At 32.0% G+C, this 21367-nt stretch overlaps 7 protein-coding genes and 1 long non-coding RNA gene across 8 annotated transcripts; 3 read left to right on the plus strand and 5 right to left on the minus strand.

Annotated features, from left to right (window-relative positions):
* Positions 1 to 62: 62 nt before the first annotated feature.
* Positions 63 to 766, minus strand: LOC128397131 (uncharacterized). The gene is made up of 2 exons (XM_053357810.1): positions 340 to 766; positions 63 to 253 (listed from the first exon to the last, which is right to left on the minus strand). The coding sequence occupies exons 1-2, from the start codon at positions 602 to 604 to the stop codon at positions 117 to 119; spliced, it is 402 nt and encodes a 133-aa protein (XP_053213785.1). The 5' UTR covers positions 605 to 766; the 3' UTR covers positions 63 to 116.
* Positions 767 to 851: 85 nt separating this feature from the next.
* Positions 852 to 3470, plus strand: LOC128397133 (uncharacterized). Its single transcript, XR_008326894.1, has 3 exons — positions 852 to 1033; positions 1137 to 3068; positions 3159 to 3470. It is a non-coding gene; the product is annotated as an uncharacterized LOC128397133 (long non-coding RNA).
* On the minus strand, positions 2885 to 4427 carry LOC128397130 (UPF0488 protein CG14286-like). Its single transcript, XM_053357809.1, has 2 exons — positions 4184 to 4427; positions 2885 to 4077 (listed from the first exon to the last, which is right to left on the minus strand). Exons 1-2 carry the CDS (start codon positions 4188 to 4190, stop codon positions 3626 to 3628), a joined length of 459 nt encoding a protein of 152 aa, XP_053213784.1. The 5' UTR covers positions 4191 to 4427; the 3' UTR covers positions 2885 to 3625.
* Positions 4428 to 4699: 272 nt separating this feature from the next.
* On the plus strand, positions 4700 to 6231 carry LOC128397129 (uncharacterized). Its single transcript, XM_053357808.1, has 2 exons — positions 4700 to 5349; positions 5426 to 6231. Exons 1-2 carry the CDS (start codon positions 5202 to 5204, stop codon positions 5761 to 5763), a joined length of 486 nt encoding a protein of 161 aa, XP_053213783.1. The 5' UTR covers positions 4700 to 5201; the 3' UTR covers positions 5764 to 6231.
* Positions 6232 to 6846: 615 nt separating this feature from the next.
* Positions 6847 to 10086, minus strand: LOC128396987 (intraflagellar transport protein 74 homolog). Its single transcript, XM_053357649.1, has 2 exons — positions 8996 to 10086; positions 6847 to 8911 (listed from the first exon to the last, which is right to left on the minus strand). Exons 1-2 carry the CDS (start codon positions 9568 to 9570, stop codon positions 7891 to 7893), a joined length of 1596 nt encoding a protein of 531 aa, XP_053213624.1. The 5' UTR covers positions 9571 to 10086; the 3' UTR covers positions 6847 to 7890.
* Positions 10087 to 10224: 138 nt separating this feature from the next.
* Positions 10225 to 12638, plus strand: LOC128396988 (protein N-terminal asparagine amidohydrolase-like). The gene is made up of 5 exons (XM_053357651.1): positions 10225 to 10429; positions 10727 to 10829; positions 11006 to 11251; positions 11339 to 11673; positions 11761 to 12638. Exons 1-5 carry the CDS (start codon positions 10346 to 10348, stop codon positions 11926 to 11928), a joined length of 936 nt encoding a protein of 311 aa, XP_053213626.1. The 5' UTR covers positions 10225 to 10345; the 3' UTR covers positions 11929 to 12638.
* Positions 12639 to 12925: 287 nt separating this feature from the next.
* Positions 12926 to 14760, minus strand: LOC128396989 (uncharacterized). Its single transcript, XM_053357652.1, has 3 exons — positions 13834 to 14760; positions 13510 to 13768; positions 12926 to 13438 (listed from the first exon to the last, which is right to left on the minus strand). The coding sequence occupies exons 1-3, from the start codon at positions 14197 to 14199 to the stop codon at positions 13137 to 13139; spliced, it is 927 nt and encodes a 308-aa protein (XP_053213627.1). The 5' UTR covers positions 14200 to 14760; the 3' UTR covers positions 12926 to 13136.
* Positions 14761 to 15949: 1189 nt separating this feature from the next.
* Positions 15950 to 19381, minus strand: LOC128397167 (WD repeat-containing protein 48-like). The gene is made up of 2 exons (XM_053357851.1): positions 16589 to 19381; positions 15950 to 16405 (listed from the first exon to the last, which is right to left on the minus strand). Exon 1 carries the CDS (start codon positions 19062 to 19064, stop codon positions 16851 to 16853), a length of 2214 nt encoding a protein of 737 aa, XP_053213826.1. The 5' UTR covers positions 19065 to 19381; the 3' UTR covers positions 15950 to 16405; positions 16589 to 16850.
* Positions 19382 to 21367: the final 1986 nt, after the last annotated feature.

A 21367-nucleotide genomic window follows, 5' to 3' on the forward strand; every position in this document is an offset into this window, starting at 1 on the left:
CAATCTGGTTTTCTATTTCCTCTCACCTCAATTTCTATGGTAAAAAATATGATAATTAGAAATTTAGGGTTTCCTTTTTTTATTTATTCTTTTTTTCTCCTTCCATTTTTTGGTGATCACATTTCTGGATTAAACAATTGATCCATGATTTGGGTTAAGGTGATTCTATCAAAATTTCGTAGAGATAAATTCAAGGTAAACTGTTTCCGGGCCAATGATAATTCAACTGGTGGTTTCTCTTTGAATGTTGATTCTTGAGATTAGGAAAAAAGTAGATTAATTATCAGATTAGGTTAGAAAATAGTTTGAGATAATTGTTCATTGGCAAATATCATTTACCTATTATATATTTGGATATAAATCGGGCAACAGGTAGATAAGTGTCCGGATTTGAACCTAGTAAATGTTTTAAATTGTAATTGTTTTTCTCAAATTCAACGTTAATCCAATGAGGACCGAAATTATCAACATCAGAAATTACGTATAAATTTAATTTCGGTACATGAATGAAGTTGATTTTTAAACCATCGGTTAAAGTGATTTTTTTGGTTACACTTCCAGAGCTGATTAAATTGTTGGAAGAAGAGATAATTGAATCAACCATGATGATGATCTTTTAAACAATTGACAAACAAAAGAAAAATAATAAGGATTCAAAATTAATTAACGGATGGAAAAAACAATTAACAGAAAAATAATCAAAAGAGAAAAGAAATGAAATCAATTTTTCCAACATGAGATGAAAACACTTTGTTTTCTTTTCTCTGTCTATTTCTCTGTCTTTTTTTTGTCAGTTATTCTAATTTAACTTAACTTTTGTTTACTAAAAGATTTAAAATTTTGATTAACAATTAATTTGTTCCTTCGTTGAATTGACCTTTTAAATTCTAATTGTCAATCATTGGACTGATTTTTCCAAAAATTAATTTTTCTAATTGTTATTCAATTTTTGTTTGATTTAAATTCTCAATTACTAAAGTTTGTAGATCTTCAAATTTGATTAGATTTGAATTGTAATCAATCGGAGAGAAAAGTAAGTTAATTTAGTTAATCAACTGTGGATCATTTACAACAATTGTGTTTCCTTTTAATTACATTGTAACTATTTTTTTTGTTCCATCTCACAATTAATTTAGAAATTGAAATAATTAAAACCGTTGGATGATTGGAGAGACCCTTTAATTAAAGTATATAGGTGATTGTAAAGAGGATAAATACCTTGTCGTTAATGGTGGTGACAATTTAATGATTTGGTTAAATTGTTCTCATGGTTATCCCGTTGGTGACTCCTTAAGGTGGGCTGTTTCTTAATCCAGTCCAGAAATCAAGGCCATGTGAGGCCTCACCTTTTATGTAAAGGAAAAGCATAATTATGACTTTACCATTGGCGAAGCACAAAAAGTTGATTACATTGGATAAAGAAAGTGATTAAAAAGAGGAGATGAGACAAATTGGAAAACTGATTTAATGTTAATCATCGTTCGTCATTAGCTATGGGTATACAAATTATTCTGTTAGCAATTTGAATAGCGACCAATTTAACACCAAAGGGAAAATGTCAAATTATTCAAATACATTCACTGATTATATTTATTAAGATGCAACAATTTACCCAAGACACTCAAGTAATTTGTGAATTGCTTTCATCTCCAAACCTCAACTAATTAACTGAACAACCAGATAATTCACATTTCCGTTACAATTAAGAGTTGACATGACAACAATCACAATTCCTATGACAAGATAAAGTAACGATTGATCCTCATTTAATATCATCATCATCGTGTTGATCAAATTAAATAGTGTAACAATTATGTTACTTTTATGGCAATTGAATCAATGGAAAACAAAGTCAAACCAAAATCAAATTGGAATCAACAAGTTAACTTGACGAAAAAGATAATTGAAAGTTAAATCCAGTTACCAACTTGATCATCTCCCTCTTTTTTATCAACAATCAAATTAATCCATGAATCTGTTTCAGTTATTCAAACATTTGCTCAACAATCAATCAATAACATTTATTGTTAAATCAAATAGCTATTTGATTACTAGTAATCAATTAACTTCAGCAATCAACATCTAATTGCAAATAACAATCTTTTTTGATTGAAACAATTTGACAATGAATAACATTGTTAATTCAACGAGAAAGTTAAATTGTGATCCCAACAATTACGAGTTAATAGTAATCAATTCTAAGATTAGAATTGGATTAACCTCTAAATCGTTTGAAATTAAACTTGATTAACATGGGAAATCGTTGATTGTTTAATCTCCATCGGGAGTATTAATCACTTTGAGAAACAGATTAAAAGTGATTTAATTATAATTACAATTTAAATGTTGTGATAAATTCCAATTCACAGAATCAAAAAATTGTTAAATTATCTAAAATTTAGTTTATAAATTGTTACAAGTTAATCAGTTGGACTAATTTTCTCTGGCAACTTTTATGATCATTTTATTCAATTCTCAATCTACAATCAATAAATTGAAAATTTCAGTTAACAATTAAGACATGGAAAAGAGGAAACAACTAGAAAGATAATCGTAATCAATAATTAACTTAATTGTTAACCTTTATCCAATAATTGATTGTTCAATTTTGTTGTCATTAATTTTTTTCTCTCTTAATTCAATTGTATTTTTAATCACAGATTAAATCAACTAATTATTGTTCATTGTTGTCAATGTGTTGGTATCATTACAAAAGCACTTAAATTATCGCTAAATTGTTTTCCTAATTATGGATTCTCACAAAATCTATTGTTATTTTGTACTTGTAATTATATCAAAATTACTGATCAATTAACCTAATCAATGATTCCAATTGAGCTGATGATTAGTTGATCGATTCAAGTTGAAAATTTGTATTCCAACATTTGAAAGGGAGTAACAAAGAGTATCACAATTAGAATTTAATTAAACGTGTGATTTAGTGAGAACTGGATTAAAGATGGCAATTAAAACCGCCGATGAAAAAACTCGATTGGTCTCTGGTCCATCTCGAAAATATGGTTCAAAGGATATCTCGATGCCTACGAAGTTTACGATTCAGTGCCAAGGTAAGTTGATACAATTTGATTGTTGTTAATTGTTTCCAAAGTGATTTAAATTGTTCTCATTGAAATTGACCATTTCCGGTGGTTAATCAGCTTCTTTTATAAAGGAAGTCATCTTGCTCTTTTCATCGTTGTGATCATCATAATGGTTTCCTTTGTGAGTGCTTCATTAAGTTTCGGACTCAAGAGACTGGAAGAGATTTAAAATTAATCACTAATCATCAAAAGACGATCAGAATTACGGATCATATTCATGGGGAAGATAATTTGGATTCATTAGTTGAATTGCGTTTCCATTTGAGGTGAAAATGATCATGGTGATTTTAAACAATCCTTTTTGATTATCACTCCATTTAGTGTTTGTATTAATCGTTACAATCAATGAATAAAAACTTTGTGCCTTAATCAACTTGATTTCGTCTCCTTGTGATTTGATTTCCATCAAGTTTATCGTAATTTCAAGTGAAGCTGATTCTTATTCCAAGATTATTCAACTTATTGATTGTAGTTTTGAGAGGAAAATTAAATGAATAAGAGTAACAATTTAAGATGAAATTTTCTCATTGTGGAAAATTAAATTTGAAAGGTTCACTTGGGACAGATTCTTTCAGCTTTTCTCTCTTTTTACAGATAATTGGCTTAGATCCTATTTTAGATTCGGATAAACAATTAGTGATCTTTAGTTGATTACTTTTACACCGAAATTTTTCCTCTTCTTTGGCCATTTGTTTACGATAATCTCCAAAATAATTGGCCATCAATTGTCGCTTCCTAATAAAAGGCGTTTTTGGATCACTCAATGAATTGTAAACTCTTCCAGCCTCGGCCACCTTTCGATCATTCATTTTCTTACAACTATCACTTTCTCCTCTTAATATAGATTTCAAATTAGTTAAACACCAATTAAGTTGAATGGAAAACTCATCTTCCTTATCAATACCAATCGTCTCCTCTGGTTGATTAGTTGTTGAATCAACGGCATCACTTGGTTTCGCTTTACCTTTACCTTTATCTAAAAAAGCAAAAGAACAATAATTTATAATAATAAATATTCAAAAACGAATCAATAATAACAATCAAAGATACAAAAAAAATAAGAATAGAACAATTTAACTAACCTTTCATTGTAGTAACTCAGAAGATTTTTATATCCACAAAGAATTTACTCTCAATAGATTGAATCAATTGAAGGTTCGCAAAGAGTTAAAGGTAATGACTAAATATATTTTCACTTTTTCTCTTAATAAACCAAAGTTAATTATAACAAGAGAGTAACAATTAAGCTGACAATTAATAACAATCTACCAGACTAATTGATAAAGGAAAAGACAAAGAAAGTAAATCAGAGCAAATCAATGAAAATGTAAAACCGAAAATAAGATTTTCAAAAATAGAAAGATGAAGATGAGTAGTTAACTTTAGAAATTGATGATTAACAGGATTAACAGTTCAAACATTCAAATGATTAAATAGAAGCTTAAAGAGATAAAAATTAAAGAATAAATTGAAAATAATTAACAATTAATCAATTAAACAATGAAAAGGTGAGAAAAAGAAAGTGTTTACATCCAAAAGCCAATAGAAAACGAGTAAAGTGTTGAGCGGATTAATCAAAATAAAAGAATATCAGTTGAGCGGAAAAAAAAATTCTTTTTACATTCAAAGTGGTTTAAGAATTTAATTGTAATCACAATTTAACGATTTAACAATTAACAGGTTGATTCTTTTTTCCATAGAATAGAAAACATCACTTTCTCAAGCAAAACCCTTTCTCTTTTTTTCTCCATTTTTACCTTTACTTTTACTCTTTCATTGACTTGGAATTGACAGTTTATCCTCTCTCACATTCGTTGTCACTTTTAATTTTAATTATTTTCTCTCTCAACTAATCAACACCTTCTTTATGATCCTGGACTCGCCCATTCAGGATTTAAATTACATATAAAATTGTCCATCACGATGATAATCAGCATCACTTTCATTTCTTCATCTCATCTGATCAACAACAGCAACAAGTGAACAACAACAATTTGTGATTAAAAAGTTTCTCTTAATTGTCAACTTGATTCGGTTTAAATTTTGTTACAAATTTTTTCCTTCTCACCGTTTACACAGCCAAACTAAATTAGAATCAAAATGATTTCAATCAAGTCAACAATTGTCATCGCTCTTTCAATCGCCTGTTTGATTAGTCTCTCACTTGCCAAACCATCAACATCAACAGCAACTCCATCATCAGCGTCCTCATTGACCTCAGGGTCAAAAGTTACAACCAATTCTAAAGGTAAATAATATCAATGTAATTATATAAGTTTACGAGTTTTCTAAATGTTTTGTTTTCTCAATTCCCACAATGATAGTTAATGGAACCTCATCTTCTACCCGTGCTCGTGGATCGCGATCAGGTCATCAATTTGACCCAAACTATTCCGTCTGGGGTCATCCCGCTCCAAATACTCTCTCTCAAACTGGACGATTCGATATGGTTCCACTAATCCCTATTGTTCTTCTCTTCGGTCTTGGCCTCATGTTGATTCCATTCTTGACCTCGTTCATTGCCCACGTTCTTTATCCCGCTAATGTCCCCGCTGGACGAAAACGACGATCAGCTGATTCTCTGTTTTCTGGCTCTCTCAACGAAATGCTGATCAATGTGATGAAAACTTTAGAATCATCGATTGAAAAATATGCTTTCTAAACCAAAATTCACTTCGAACTCACCAACTGACCAATTAGTCCTTCGAATCTTCCAATGGACAGTTAATTGTATAAAAAAAATATAAACAACACTCGAAGATCATGAAACAAAAACAACGAAACTTTCATCTCATTTTTCAAACTTTTCGCTCTCTAAATTGTGATTGTTTTTCATTTTCTCTTAATTTCTCTAATCCTTTTGTTACAACATTAATTGTCTTAACAATCATCAATTAGTCTAAATTATATTTACACTTATTTGATTGAAACAAATTGTTCATCCATTGTTTTGATTAGAAAACAAAACATAAATACTTTTGTTGTATCCATGAAAATATAACTTTTTTTCGTTCACAAATTATAACGATCATTTTAATCAATTCACAATTGAACAGAATTAACTTGACGAATTGAATACAATCTAAATGATTATGAATAGAAAGAAACAAAATTATCAAAGCTTGATGATTTCAGAATAAAAATATCAACAATATACAAAAGAAAGAATCAAATTAACAATTGAATGTTAATCTAAATCGATCCAATGAATTTAGATGAATCCGTGATAATCTAAATTGATTGTCTCTCGAAAACAAGAAACACGGATTCAAATAAATGGTAAATTGTTACAGTTAAGATTTCTATGTTTACCTTAATCAGGTCACTAATTGTTATCATGGGAGATTGACAATTTAGAGAGATTAACAATCCGTTTGATTAACGAGAAAATCTTTTCAATTTTTGTGATTCTTTTTTCTTTCGCCTCGGCTACGGCTTTTTAATTCCCTTTTCAAGCTCATCATGGAAGCGAAACATTAAGGATCTTCAAATATATTCGACAATTAAAGGATACATTTAATTCTAATTCAAGGTTGATCATCTCTCTCATTCTAATCTTGGTGATTAAATTAATTAGACTAAAACGTTCACTATAAGATAATCTCATTTCCATCATGAAAGTTTATTGGTTTTTCAGTCTTCAAGTTGAACGTTACTCTGTCCAAATCGTGATTACAAGTGATTAACATTTAAATTGTTACTATTTGATGATGTTTATTTGTTCCCAGTGATTAAATTGTTGGCGAATAGAATAGTTATTAGTAGATTATTTTGTATTTTCAGTTATTTTTCGTTTTACAATTTGGTGAATTGTCTTGTCAATTAAAATGTTGATTCTTGTTGTGTTTAGTTTGATCAGTTTTCTATTAGCAAGTTTACCTGCTTATGGTGCTAACGAAACATCATCTTCGGCCTTGGATTACACTCCGTCAACGTATTTAACGGGTTCAGGCTCACAAGCTTATACATCGGGAACGGCATCGGCCTCGGCTTCACCTTATTGGGAATATCCAGTCCACCAGCGTCCATATCCAATTGACATTTGGAGGCATCATCGGTACGATTATTGGGATCCAAGTCACGATTTAATGTACGGACGAACTGATTATTATTGGTTAATCCCTGTCGCTTTTATCATTGGTATTGGTGCACTTTTATTGCCCGTTTTCAGCTTATTTTTCACCGCAATGGTCACCACAGGTACGATCAATTTAACGGCCGGTCGTAGGAAAAGGTCAATTTTCAACGAACCTGATCAACTATTAACAAAGTTAAACAATATCAAACCAATCTCAGTATTGGTCAGTGAAATTCAATCAGCAATTAATCGGGTTGGCTCATATGGTCAAAAGTATAAAAAAGCTTGATTGTTGATAGTAATTGTACAAACATCAAGTGTCAAACCAAATTGAGAGACCATGTAAAATAAGTTAATTGTTGCCATGGAACAATTAAAAATCAAGTAAACACTTAGAATCTGCAATCACTGATAACTAAATTGTTTCACCAGGTTTACAATGTAAATATTATTTTCATTTGAATGGAAACAATTTATATCATCTATTTATCTGATTTATATGATATTCATCTAATCATAACACTATTATTATTATTATTTTATATCATTTATTTCAATATTTGATTTTAATCCAATCAATCCAATCACAATTAACTTTTGTATTTGTAACACAATGTGTCCAAAACTGATCTGTATCAGTCTATAATTAAAATTCAAGTTTTTAACCACAATCAACCTGTTGATTAGTTGATTTTTTCACTTTGATTCAAATTAGAATCCAAGTAAATGTTGATTGTAACGATTAATTATCTCGAATACTTGTTTCATTAATCGACTATTATCATTCGCTCGCAATTTATCATGATACTCTTCGTTAACGGCCACCAGATCGGACAATTTTCGTTCGCAATCTTTGATCTTTTTGTACACTTCGTTTTCTTCGAGATTAATCTTGACATTTTCGACTAATTTTTCTAAATCTATTTTGTCACTTTTTAATTGTCGAATATTTTCTTCGAGAGATTTTTTGTCCACGATAAGTGAACTTTCCTTCTTGTCGATTTCATCTCGAAGACCATCCAGATTACCGTAAATGTCGATGTCCTTTATTAACGAATCAATTTTGGTTCGAAGTGATTCCAATTCCGAGTTTATCTTTGATTCTAGTTGATCAATTTTATTTAAATCTAATTGTAACTTTCGCCTTTCGTCGATTAAGGTCATTTTTGTGTCTCCTCCTCCGCTACTGCCCGAGGTTCCGTCGTTACCTTTCAATGTCTCAATAAATCTTATATATCGACTCGATTTGTCTACTAGGTCAGCGATCGATTCTCCAAGTGAGGTCATTTTTTCCATCTCATTATTTAGATTGACCGAGAAATCGGTCAGAAAACTGTCGATTGTTGATTCTTTTTTCTTCAGGTCACGAAATTTTTCCGCAGTTTCTCCGTCTTCGTATGCTATTAGCGACGATTTTTGCTCTTCTATCGATCGACGAATCTCTTCAAGACGATTCTCGAGATCGCTGATCTCTTTGTTATCTCTTCGAACTTGAGCCAATAATCGACTTCTTTCATCGCCAGTATTCTGATCACTGGTTAGATCGTTTTTCTGTCTCTCCAATTCTCTTAATCTATTAAGTCCATTTAGAACTTCTTTTCGAAGTGATGAGTTCTCATTACTATTCGATTCTTCTAGTGTTCTTTTCTTTTCGGCCAATTTCATTATCTTATTTTCCAATCGATCTGATTCCATGGTCAGTGAACGATTAAGACTTTCAAGCTCTTCGAATCTGAAAACGAATCAAACATAAACTTAGAACAGGTGAAAATAGGATAACTGAAAAATCGAAATTGACCAAGAAATGAACAATTACCTTTCTCGTTGTTCGCTGGTGAATTGCCTTTTCAACGAATTCCATTCAGCTTCGATTTTCTGAATTTCTCTTTCACCAGAAGATATTTCATCTTCTTTAGTCTTTTTTTCCTTGTATTTGGCCTCCAATAACTCGGATAATTCAGAGTTCTCACTTTTGATCGCGTTAATATCTTCCAAAATGTCCGCTGAGTTTTCACCGATTCGCAGTCGATCCCAATAATCGTTATAAACAGATAACTCAAGAGTCGCTAATTTCAATTCTCGAGCTAATGTTTCAGCTTTTCGCTGCCACATGTTCAGTCGAGCCTCTTCAGCGGACATCAGGTCACATTCCTTGGACAGAACAGCGATTTCCATGGTTAACTCGTTCATTTTAGCTCTTAAAACACCCAACCAGTAAGTTTTATCTTGAACCATCCGCCGAATAGCAGCCGCTGATCGACCTCGTCCAGTTTTCGGTGCCATCAAACCAGTTGATGTGATCGGTCGAGCAGTACTAAGTGGCCTCGCCGATGACATCGGTCGATTTCCAAGACGAGAGGACAAAACTCTACTAATAATCACCGAATCCATAATGTCCAAATTTACCAAAACAATTACCACTTACTACCAATGCTAAGGTTACATTTAATTCAGATTCTTTTTACTTTAATGATCATTTCAATCACAAAACACTCATCAATTCTTGATCAATCTAATTGTTACACGTTCACAAAAAATATCCTCTTAATGATTAGTACTTCTTATTGATCACAACTGATTCCTGACAAAATAATATTTAGAGTAACAATCAATAGGTAAGAACCAGAAATTCATAACAAATGGTTACCATGGAAAAGAAAAAAAAAACTTCGAAATGACATAAACTTGAGTATAGTTTATTATTATATCCAAAATAAGTGACAATCAACTTCTAAATTGTTATCGCAATTAACCAAAGGAGCAATTAATTACTGAGATGATCAAAGACAGGGAGAAATCAACTTAACATCTCCAATCGTTCAATTCGCTCTGAATATTATCAACAAGATCAAACTTCTAACCATACGACTTACCCATATCATTGACAAATAGAATATTAAATTTAATCAAACAAGATTCAAGTTGATTAATTTTTGCGACAATCAAAAGACAAAATCAAAAGAATTTAGAAATTGTGAGAACCGTGACATCTACCGAAAGAATATGGAAGCTCCTTCTTGATTAGATTTTCTTTTCTTTGTTTTTTGTTTGTTTTTCTTCTCACACATTCATGAGTTAATTGTGTCTGTTAACTGTTAACTGTTTTCGTGATTTCCAAATTGATTAATTCCCCTTTTAATTAGTGTATTTCTTACAGCCTATCAACATGCCTCTTTTCATCAATGGAGTAGTTATGGATAAATTTTATTCGGACACTCAGTCTCTATTTGATGCTCATCCATCTCTCAAAGTAAGAAGAAGAAAAAATGAACCTAAAATTGTTCTTTTTTGTCATTAAGAGAATAGAAAACCAAAAGTGAAAATTTTGTTCTGTTATGTTGATTAGTTTTTGAAGAAAAGAGAAAGGAAAAGAAAGGAAAAATGTCTTGAACGGTATTTCTTTGAACGTAATTTATTCCTTTCACTCTCTTTTTCTACAAAAATTTTCAAGAAATGGTGGCTACTGTTTTTTTTCTTTGTTTTAGAATATTTTAACTCAGTTATTTCTTTCTTTTTCCTTCTTCCTTTTATTTCCATCCTTTTTTAGGAATACTCTCGACGATTGTTACCTCAGCCTCACAAAAGCGTTAGTCCTGTTGGATCTTTACACGTTATTCAAAGAGAATTCGCTGTCGTTTCTCCAAATGATTGTAAGTTCTATTCTCTTGAAGAATTGGTTCATTTGCTTCCATTGAATAGAGGAAATGTTAATATTGATTCATTTTATCGATCATTCTATCATCTCCAATGAAACAAAAAGAGTGTTTTTACCTTCACATTTGATTAACAATAGATGGAACTAATTTTTTCGCTCTCATTTCAATAGTAAACATAAGTATCGTTGGAACCACCGAAGCGACAACTTGTAGCATTGTTGTACTTCGACATTCGGGTAGTGGTGTTGTTGCTTTAGGCCATTTCGATGGTTCAGGTAAAGAAAAAGGAATCAAAGAGATGATTTGTAAAGTTGAGGAATATTCTGCTACTACTGCTGGTGAATTTGAACTACATATGATTGGTGGATTCAAAGACTCTAAATGTTACTCAACTGAGCTTTGCCTCGAAATTTTGTGTAAGTTTGATTACTTACTGTTCAATATTATTACAGATTACGTTTGTTTGTTTCACTGAATTTTTCTATTTATCTCTTAATTTAAAGATTGTTTTCAACGTCAACCAGTGAATATCCACTTGATCACTGCATGTGTTTGTGAATTGAATAATTTTGTTCGAAATGATATAAATCTTCCCGTTATTCATGGCGCTGCTGTGAACGTTAAAACTGGTGAACTCTATCCAGCCATTTTTGCTGATAAAGGTCCTGATGTTCCGCTTAGATCTAGTCGGTTGTTTTCTCCTGGATCTCCAGATATGTTGATGATCTATGAAACCTACGGGGAATATGGTGGCCTAATGAGAATTGGTCCTTTCAATTATGAACCGGTTCGATGTATTGATGATTGGATGGAGCTTGGAGATGATATTATTCTTAAGGTAAATTTAGAGACAGACGAAAATCTTCTAATCGTCTTTCTTGTTACTACAATTTAATAATTTTTCTATTCACTTTTTATTTTCTAGTATCTTTCAACTTCCCCTGAAGCTGAAGGTCCAGACTATGTGGCCGATGTACGAAGAGCTCTCGCGTTTATCCAGAAGCACCCATTTCCCTTTTTGACCGTTTTCATCAAATGTCAGCCTCGTTTTTACCGAAAAAACGAATACGGCCAATGGTTATCATTTCAGTGAACCAAAGCGTTCAAACAAAAGTGAACCAATGTCAGGCTCTTCATTATTTTCTCATCTTCTTCAATATTTTTAATTCAACATCGAAATTGGTAAATTAACCTCAAAAAGTGACGATCATCGTTCTTTTCGCACACGTTAATTATTTCACTTCACTTTCATTTTTAAATTAACCATGAAACAAAAACTCGAAACTCGTACACCGAATTGTGCCATGACCATACGATTTCATCTTCGGATGAAATGGACAAGCTGAAAAATTCAACAAAAAGAAAACTCAATCGCAATTAATCTGCTAATAATCATTTTTTTTTCTTTATCATCAACAATCAAATCAAACATAATACTCGTAATTATATTTACGCTGCTTTTAAGTTTCATTAGGAAATTTGAATTTACTTTTTTGCTTTTTGATATAATCAAATCAGCCCAATGATCAATTTTAATTTTCCTCATGTTTTTGCTTAATTTTAATCATTTCTATATGTGCATTGCCATCTAATCGCAATCTCAATCAAAAACAATCACCTTAATTTGTGTGCCTTGAAGCTGCCTGACTAATTGCCTTTTTATCATATGCAATATTTCATATGCTTTCTGTGTGTAATTAATGAATTTATTTCCCTAACGATGTAATCATCTTAATCATAAGTAACAATCAAAAAAAGACAATATCAACAACTAGTTTGATAATAAAAAAATTTCAATTGAAAGGTTGATGATATTTGATTGATGATTAATTCATTTAAAACAATCACCATCAGTTATCAACTGTGGATAATTTTTAACCATCAGCAACAATTGACTAAATTGTGAACAACAATCCTGACTGATTGATTGATCAGCTTTCAACTGTTTCAATCATCAAGATTTTCAGATGGAAAAATAAATCGGAACAATTTAAAACAATGAGATTAATCCTGAAACCAGTTAATCAACCAGAAATGATTTACGATCAAATTAATCGAGGGGAAAACACCGGATTGAATAAACCAGTTAATTGTTGAAAAATGAAGTAATAATTTATTGGTAAGAAAAGGAAAAGGCTTAATTGTTGATTAATCACAATGGATCCATTAATTAGCTTTGATAAACACTCAATGTTTGCGTTTTGCACTTTAAATGGTTCACAAAATTGATAAAAATCAAGTCACTTTGATTAACTTTGATTGTTATCAATCAATTTGAAAGTTGTAACACTAATCATATGGTCAATATTTTTCCTTAGATGATAAAGTTGGACTGGACACTGTGATCTGATCGACGTCCGAAGTAATTGAAACAATGGTGTTGATTAATTTCGGATTAGTTGAAGCCGATTTTTCGTTCATTTCTTCACCTTGGTCATCTTTATTATCTTCGATGTCGCCTTCGTCCTTAGAAACTGATCTTTCCATAGAATCTTGTTTATCCGATGAGAAAAGTGCCTTTAATCTCTTCATTAGAGTTTTCTTTTCTTCGATTGTTCCTTTTTGTATTCTCTCCTCTTCGTAATCTTTGACTTCGTTGAGCACTAAGAAGAAAAAGAAGAAAACAAAACGAATGATAAACTTGCGAACATCGAATTTGAATGTAAATTCTTACCTCCTATTAGTTCCATTCCTTCGATGGGTATTTTGTTCAAATGAGCTCGAAATTGTTTAGTTACCTTCTTTCGAATCGCATCCGCTTCAATCTCTTGCTTAGTTCGAGGTATTCGGCATCGCATTATGCAACAGGCCACAATCGTAGCGATTATGCCGATCAACATGAGGATCATAACAAGATGCCAAACCTTAACTGTGCTAAATAACGGTTGCTCCAAGAAGGCATCGATTGTGTCCTCGGCCGCTTCAGCCCCACACTGGAATCAAACAGAGAAACGAGTTAAATTGTTTGGCTAATCACAATTAAGATCATTTAACTTACTGGATGACCATAGGTGGTGATGACTGAATGACCAATGATTATTAGTCCAAGAAATGGGAACACAAACGAGATCATTGCTGTTAATTGGTGAAAATTGTAAAGATAATATTTGATGGGAAGATTATTTATATTAATTAGATGATTAGTTGATTGTCGATCTACCGAGAAGATAATCAAATGAATAAGATTAAATCCTGAACTTGAAGAGAAACGAGACTTCATCACCGACGAAACCTTGGTAACCAATTGTTTTAATTGGATGGAAAATGAATTAATTGTCAATAAAATCAACGAGTCGAATAGTGAATAAGGGTCACAGTTTAGTTCACTTCGAGAATAGAAGGTTAATGAAGTCAAAAAGAGCATATTTTGGGTCCAGGGCCTAGAAAAGAATAAAAATAAAGGAGAAAAACATAAACACCGAGAGAAAATACTGAATAATTCAATTCATGGTGAGATTATTTCGATTGCAATTAAATTGAGTTAATCTCGAAAATTGAAATGAATCCAGTCCATTTTTACTATTCCCCTTCCAATGATTTTATGTTGACCAACACGATAATAAGTTGATACAATTAAAGGAAAACATAATAAACTTGGTAGTTAAAACAAAATGGTCGCTGGTTGATTGTCTCTCACAGGATTATCGTGATGAATTTCAATTTCACATGATGGACAATAGACATTAACATGATGATGATAACAGGAAGAGAAATTAATTAATAATTTAAATGATAGAAAAACATTAGAAATTGAGAGAAACTGTTTTCTTTTTCAATTCACCTTATTCTCAATTCCTTTGATTTTATTATTCCAATGAAATGATTCTCGAAACAATAAGATGAACCATTTCCAACGATTTGATTATCATCATCTTTTATCTTCTCCATCATTTCTCTCTCTCTCTCTCTCTCTCTCTCTCTCCTCTTCCTGTCTTCACTCTCTCACTTGATGATAGAAAATATTTAAGTTCCTTTGCAATAAGAACCACCGCCCTTGTATATTCATTAATTATTCATCATTTTACTCCAATTTTCCATCATCATTATTTCAACTTGCAGGTAACATTTTGTATTACCTTTCAGGTGAAATCATAACAATCAACTTATAATGATTACATAAGAACACAAATGACAATATTTAAAGGTAAATCTCTTGGGAAAGATATGAAGAAACAATTGGATTAAATTGTCAGAGAGAAAAGAAAACAAATCCTCGACAATCAATAGTTTCGATCAATTTAAATGTTGTATTAATCATATTCTATTGTCAACTTGATCAACACAATTGACAATCTTTAATATGAGAACAAAATTTTAACTTTCTCAAGTCAATTTTGCATAATTAATGGTTAGCTAGTTAATTACTTTTCATATCAACATTTCCTTATTACAGTTAATTAAATATTCCGATTAAATCATCACAAGACTTTTTTCTCTGTAATTTGATATTCATATTAATGATTTAATCAAATTAAAAGAATAGAAAATTAATTACTTATCAAAACGTTCGAGTTTTATTAATTAGGTGAACTTATTGTCTGCAAATTTGTACTAAATTTTTTTTTTGGTTAACATGAGAATCAGTTAATTGTTTAATCTCCACTAAATCCCTTTGGTCTCAAATCATTAAGGTTTGAGAATTAAGTAATAAAAATAGATTAAAGGGATTAAATTAACATTAGAATTTAAATCTTGTGAAAATTTCAAATCACTGTAAATGTTGTTTCATCAACGTTTCAAACGATTCAGTTATCGTGCTTGCTATCCCGTGATTGTTGAAATTAACGCTGATTCTAAACATTTAATGACCTTGAAAATGAATTTTGTTGAATGACCAGAATGAGCTTGGAATTGAGATCGAAACTTGAATCTGGGCTCTGAAAAGTATTCAGAAAAAAACTTGTAGGAAACTTGATGAAGTTTCCTGTAATTTAACTGCGATTTTTTATCTTTCATTGTAAATGAATAGACTCAGAACTTGGAACTTGAGTTAATCATAATATACGAACTACCGAAGGACAGAATAAAATATTACGATTTAATTGCTTTGTTTTTAGTCGTAGTAAATAACACGAATAATGTGAGACTTTCATCGTGAACATTGAACGAAATGATTGCAATCATAACTAGGATCTTACCCCAGATTTATTATTAATTGTTATCAATCAATATTATCATTAATATTATAATTATTCGTATAACAAGATCGAGAGAGGAGCGAGTGAGTGATGATGATGAAGATGAAGATGAAGATAGTGAAAAGAAAATTGGAACGATAAAGATGCGAAAGATTGAGAAATAGGGAAAAGAGAAGGTGGAATTGGATAAATGGTTGATGAGAGGAATAGACAATTGTCTTTTCATTAGACTAGTGGTAATCAAACAATTAATTGTTGATGGTGTGAAAATTTGTTTACAATATCAATGTGATTATACACAAAGGTCGAAAATTCTGTCCATGGCAAAAAAACATCGCTCATCCATCGGTTGGTGGTGATTCTCTTAGCGTCTTGGTCGTCATTAGTACCCTTGGTTGTGAGTGCGAGGAGAAGATGAAATAAGTTTTTTTTCTGTGAATTGAATAGATTGTGAAGATGCTTAGTTGTGTTTGCGTTTTGATTTGTTTAAAGGTTTCAACAGAGATGTAACAATTTACTAATTGATGAAGATTTTCCTTGTTTTAAATAATTACTATTATTGATTTTCCATCATGGTTAATTTGGAACGATAGATAATCTCTTAAAGATATTTACTTGTGTTTAAGGCTTTAGGTCATTTCTTTGATTGGCTAATTGTGATTAAAGAAATGGTTAGAGAATGAAAAAGGTGTCAATTAGCAGGATTTGTCTTCGTTTTCTTGATCTGTTTTGGTTCCAGAATTGTAGATGAAGAGAGAAAGAGGAAGTAAAGGGAGAGAGATACATAATTTTCGCCGAATGATTTTTATAATTAGACTTGAGAGATGATGATGTCGATGATGAAATTGTGAGCATCCCATTCTTAAGGTGAATATCCTCATTTGATGGGTCGAAAATGTAGTTCTAAATCTTGGCCACTTTTCCAAATAAAATGTCTAACTGACCGAAGGTCCATATTTGGATTGAGTACTTGATCTTGACAAAGTAATTCCACCTTTTCCTCTGGCAGTATTTTATCATCTTCTTTATCCAAATTACCAGAAACACTGGAATCGGATGATCTTTCTTGACTATTATTATTGTGACCAGTTGAATTAGTTGACGATAATCCTCCAGTTGAACCATTACCACCAACTCCTGAAGCTGTTACTCCAGCTGAAGTAGCTGTTGATCCACCCGAAGGATTTCCAGTACCACCGGTTGTAGAACCATCAAGACCAACACCTAAAACTTTCTCATAAACATGTTCAATAACTTTTCGAACTTGTAAAAGATCATTAGCTGTTAATCGATCTTTTCTTTGATATGATTTAATACCAGAAGAGGGATGAGGTAAAAGGAAGAATGATGTTTTCGTAAACTTTGGCAATTTATGGAAAAATAATGCTTCACTAATCCATAGAGGAACATTTTCTTGTAATAACATGTCTTCCGTTTCCCGACGAGCATCGCCCACTAAAAGTCGTAATAATGTTCGATTACTTCCTTCGCTTAAAATGATCGGTGTATGAGCTGGAACACTAAAATATTGATTGTAAGGTCTTTGGATTACAATTTTTCCCGATTCTTCTGACCTTCGACCAGATTCCTCTAGATTCTCTTCATCGCCCCCATTGACCAATGGATCTCCATCATGTTCACTGGACCCGGAATGATGACTACGATTATAACTGTGTATTTGTGGTGGCCAATGTTCAAAAAGCGCTTGAAGTAGTAAATGTCCAAGGTTAATTTTAGGATCGGATGGATCGTTGGGACTGGCGAATCCAAATTCTTTAGCAGAAACCCAAGCTGATAGGCAGTCAGGTTCTTCTAGGTGGATTGATAACATTCCCGATTTCAGATTAACTATAAACCAATTTGGCACATAAATTGATTTAAATCTTTTCTTAACCTCTTCCTCTAAATCAACCTTTCCAAGATCTTGTACTTTAATCGCCTTGAGCACATCGTAAATTGCAACATTACAATCAGTATCTTTGGTAAGAATGAATCGTCTATCATTGAGAATTTGATACTGACGAAGAGCTGGATTACCCATTATAACCATTTCGGGTTTATTGTTTAAAGGTGGAGATAAATCAGAATCATAATCATCCCAATTGGAATGGGAAAAGTTTTTCAATCGACTATGAGAAAGAGACCAATTTTTGATACACGAATCGGTGGTCGAAACCCAGATACTATTGTAATCCGGTGGGACGAGAAGCATTTTCAGTATGGGTGCACTTTCCTCACATATCACAGCCCGATTTTCTGGATTCCTTAAATCAGTCATGATTAACTTTTTATCTCTTCCACCTGAATAACACTGGGTAAACGTTTCGTTAACCTGTAAAGCCCAAACACCTTCATCATGAACCCTCATGGTGAGAATGCATCTTTGCTGACCCAATGACCATAGACGAATGGTACCATCACTTGAAGCGGAGAGACATTGAGTTCCCTCCCGGTTAACCATTAGAGCTCTTACATTATCGGAATGACCTTTAAGTTTCATTAATTTCTGGCAACTTCTTGGATCCCAAACACGAATAACTTTCTCCGTTGAACCGGAAACAATAACTGTACCCGATGGATTCATGGCAAGGCTATAGATTGAATCTTTATTACCAGTAAGAGATGAAGTGGTAACTGTATTATTGGAAGCTGTTAAGGCGGTCAATGTATTTGCATCCCATAAGAATATTGCTCGATCCAGGCCAGCGGAGGCGACCTGTTCCTTGTCCTTCGCATAGGCTAACGCTTTAACATAATCCTTGTGGGTTCGCAGGGTGGACATGCAGAAACCTTTATGAGCATTCCAGACCTTGACCGTAGTATCACTTGATGCGGTGATGAGATTCTTACCATTGCAACAAATAACAATATCATTAACCCAATCAGTATGGTGCTCCATTGACTGGAGATAAGGCTCTTTAGGATTTCGTAGATTCCATATTCTAATGATAGAATCACGTCCAGCTGAGTACAACCGGTTTAATGTTGGATCAAATTGTAATGAATTAATTCCTGATCTGTGAAACTTTTCCACCTCATCACGAATTACATAGGTTAAGCTAACCTTTTTCCGACAATTGTGACCAGACATAACCAATAATGTGATGAGAAGCCGATTAATTTTGTTCTTTTCTATTATACAAACAAAAATTATCTGACACTTTGTTAATCAGTAGATGGTTAAATTAACTGAATATAGAATATAATTTAAATATGTCATTGAAAATAAATTGTATTCACAATTGAATGGATTGAAATCAATTCTTCCCATTCATTTGTTCGCAAGGAAGTAATTAAAAAACGAGTCTCACTAAAAAACACCACAAACACCAAAAAGTAACCAAAATAATAACAATAAACAATAAATGATCATTTAAATTATATTTACAAAGAATTAGAAAAATTTGTTTATCAGAAAAAATAAACAAAACGGATTTACGATTTTCTCCCAACAGATGGCGTTCGTTTCGAATTGATTTTTAATCACTAATTAAGAATGGAAATTAATTGTAACAACCAAAAGAATCAGTGATCGTAATTTATTAACATTGTAGAATTTAAAGAGAAACTAATTAGTGGGGTGGTTAAAGAAAACAAATAGAATATTTGATTGTTAGGGTAATTTAAAGGGAATTGATTAATAGAATCCTGTTTGTTTTTCCATTTCCAAACAATTAAGTTAATTTGGTTTTCGTTTTCTTTGGATTTTATGATTATGTTTTCTCACGATAAATTGTTGACGATTAATTTTTTATCGTTAATTGTTGGTGTTCAGTTTTCTTTTTCTCATGTTAAGTATTATTACCAAGATTTTACGACGATTCTTCATCCATTTGTCTTGCCAAATGATTCGTACAATTTATGGTTTGAAAGAAGATCAGACAATCAGTTGATTAGTATTCCACTTCGATCGGTTCGGTTAAAGGCCACTGACTCGTTGGCGGATGTTTATGGCTTTTATATTGATCATTTGATTTTCTTAGTTACACTGGAAACGGATTTTCTTCTGTCACCTCAATCAAAGACGAGAGTTTTAAAAGCGAAACAATTAAACCTCACTAATGATCAATTTGCCAATCGACAATTAAAGCCAATCCCCTTTTCAAGAAGTAAATTTCTGGTCACTTCAGTTGGATCAATTGGTTTTCGTAAGCAATCAGTTAATCAGTTCAATATAATTGAACAGTATAGTCTTGTAACTGGTGCTCGTAAATCAAAATCAGCAGATTCACCGGTTGATTTGATTAATTTACAGGATACAATTAGCCTTCCATTAGATGGAATCTCAATTTCTGATGAGAAAATTAATTTCCAAAGTCAAATTGTTGATCAAGTTTACGATGAAAATTTCACATTCATCTTATTGAAATTATCCCATTCAAAGGAAACTAATTATCTCTTGATAAGATTCTGTAAGACGAAACAATTATCATCGATGATTGGATTAAAGTTAATCATTGTGAACAATCAGCAACCCAGAACATTGTCTCTTGCCATCTTAGGAGACAAACAAATCATGTTGATTAGTTTCTCGAATCAATCAACAGGATCAATTGAAGTTTACGATGTTGATGATTTACATTCAGTTTTTGATTCGATTGGCAATCAATGTTACAAAGCTCAATCACCTAAAAATGTCCACTTGCTGCCTAAGATGATGATTAAAAATGAAAAATCAAAGTTTGATTGCAAACCAATTGACACGGAATATAATAGGTGTTCAACCTCATCACTTAATCAATACATAATTGGGACGGGAAATAGTTTAATCAAATCTCGTCTAATTCGTAAAGATTATGAAAACCCGATCATTGGTTCAAAGATTGTTACAATCAGTTGGCCAGATTCTCATGTGTTGATTGTATTGCTTTCACCCAATGGTATTTACAAGTGTATCTTGATTGTCAACTTGTCCATTGATTGTCAGGTAATTGATACGAAACATTTAGGAAAACCAAAGCCTTTGATCAATTTTATTCATCACACTGGTTTATTTAGAGTTGATTATATTGGTGAAAAGGGCGAAACCATTGATTACCATGTAAATTTGATTGATTGTGAAAGTTTTGACGATTGTATCACTTGTCGTTCTTATGGTTTCCTTTGGGGTTGCGTGTGGAAATCATTTAAATGTTCAAATTCCAACAATAAAAATAGAAATTCATCTGATTCTTGTTTTAGAATTGGTGACATTTATAATCGAGCTTATTATTCCGATGAACATGGTTCTTTGATCATTCACTTGAAAAACGTTACCAAAAGTATTCAAAATTTAACAGTCAATGTATTGATAGAAAACACTAAATGTGAAGTAACCAAATTGAATAACGACTCAATTGAATGTGAATATAATGGTCCAATCAATGATTTGATCCAGTTACAGGTTAAAATGAC

The sequence above is a fragment of the Panonychus citri genome, unplaced genomic scaffold (genome assembly GCF_014898815.1).
Source record: "Panonychus citri isolate SS breed McGregor unplaced genomic scaffold, ASM1489881v1 Contig00028, whole genome shotgun sequence".
Taxonomy (NCBI): Eukaryota; Metazoa; Arthropoda; class Arachnida; order Trombidiformes; family Tetranychidae; genus Panonychus; species Panonychus citri.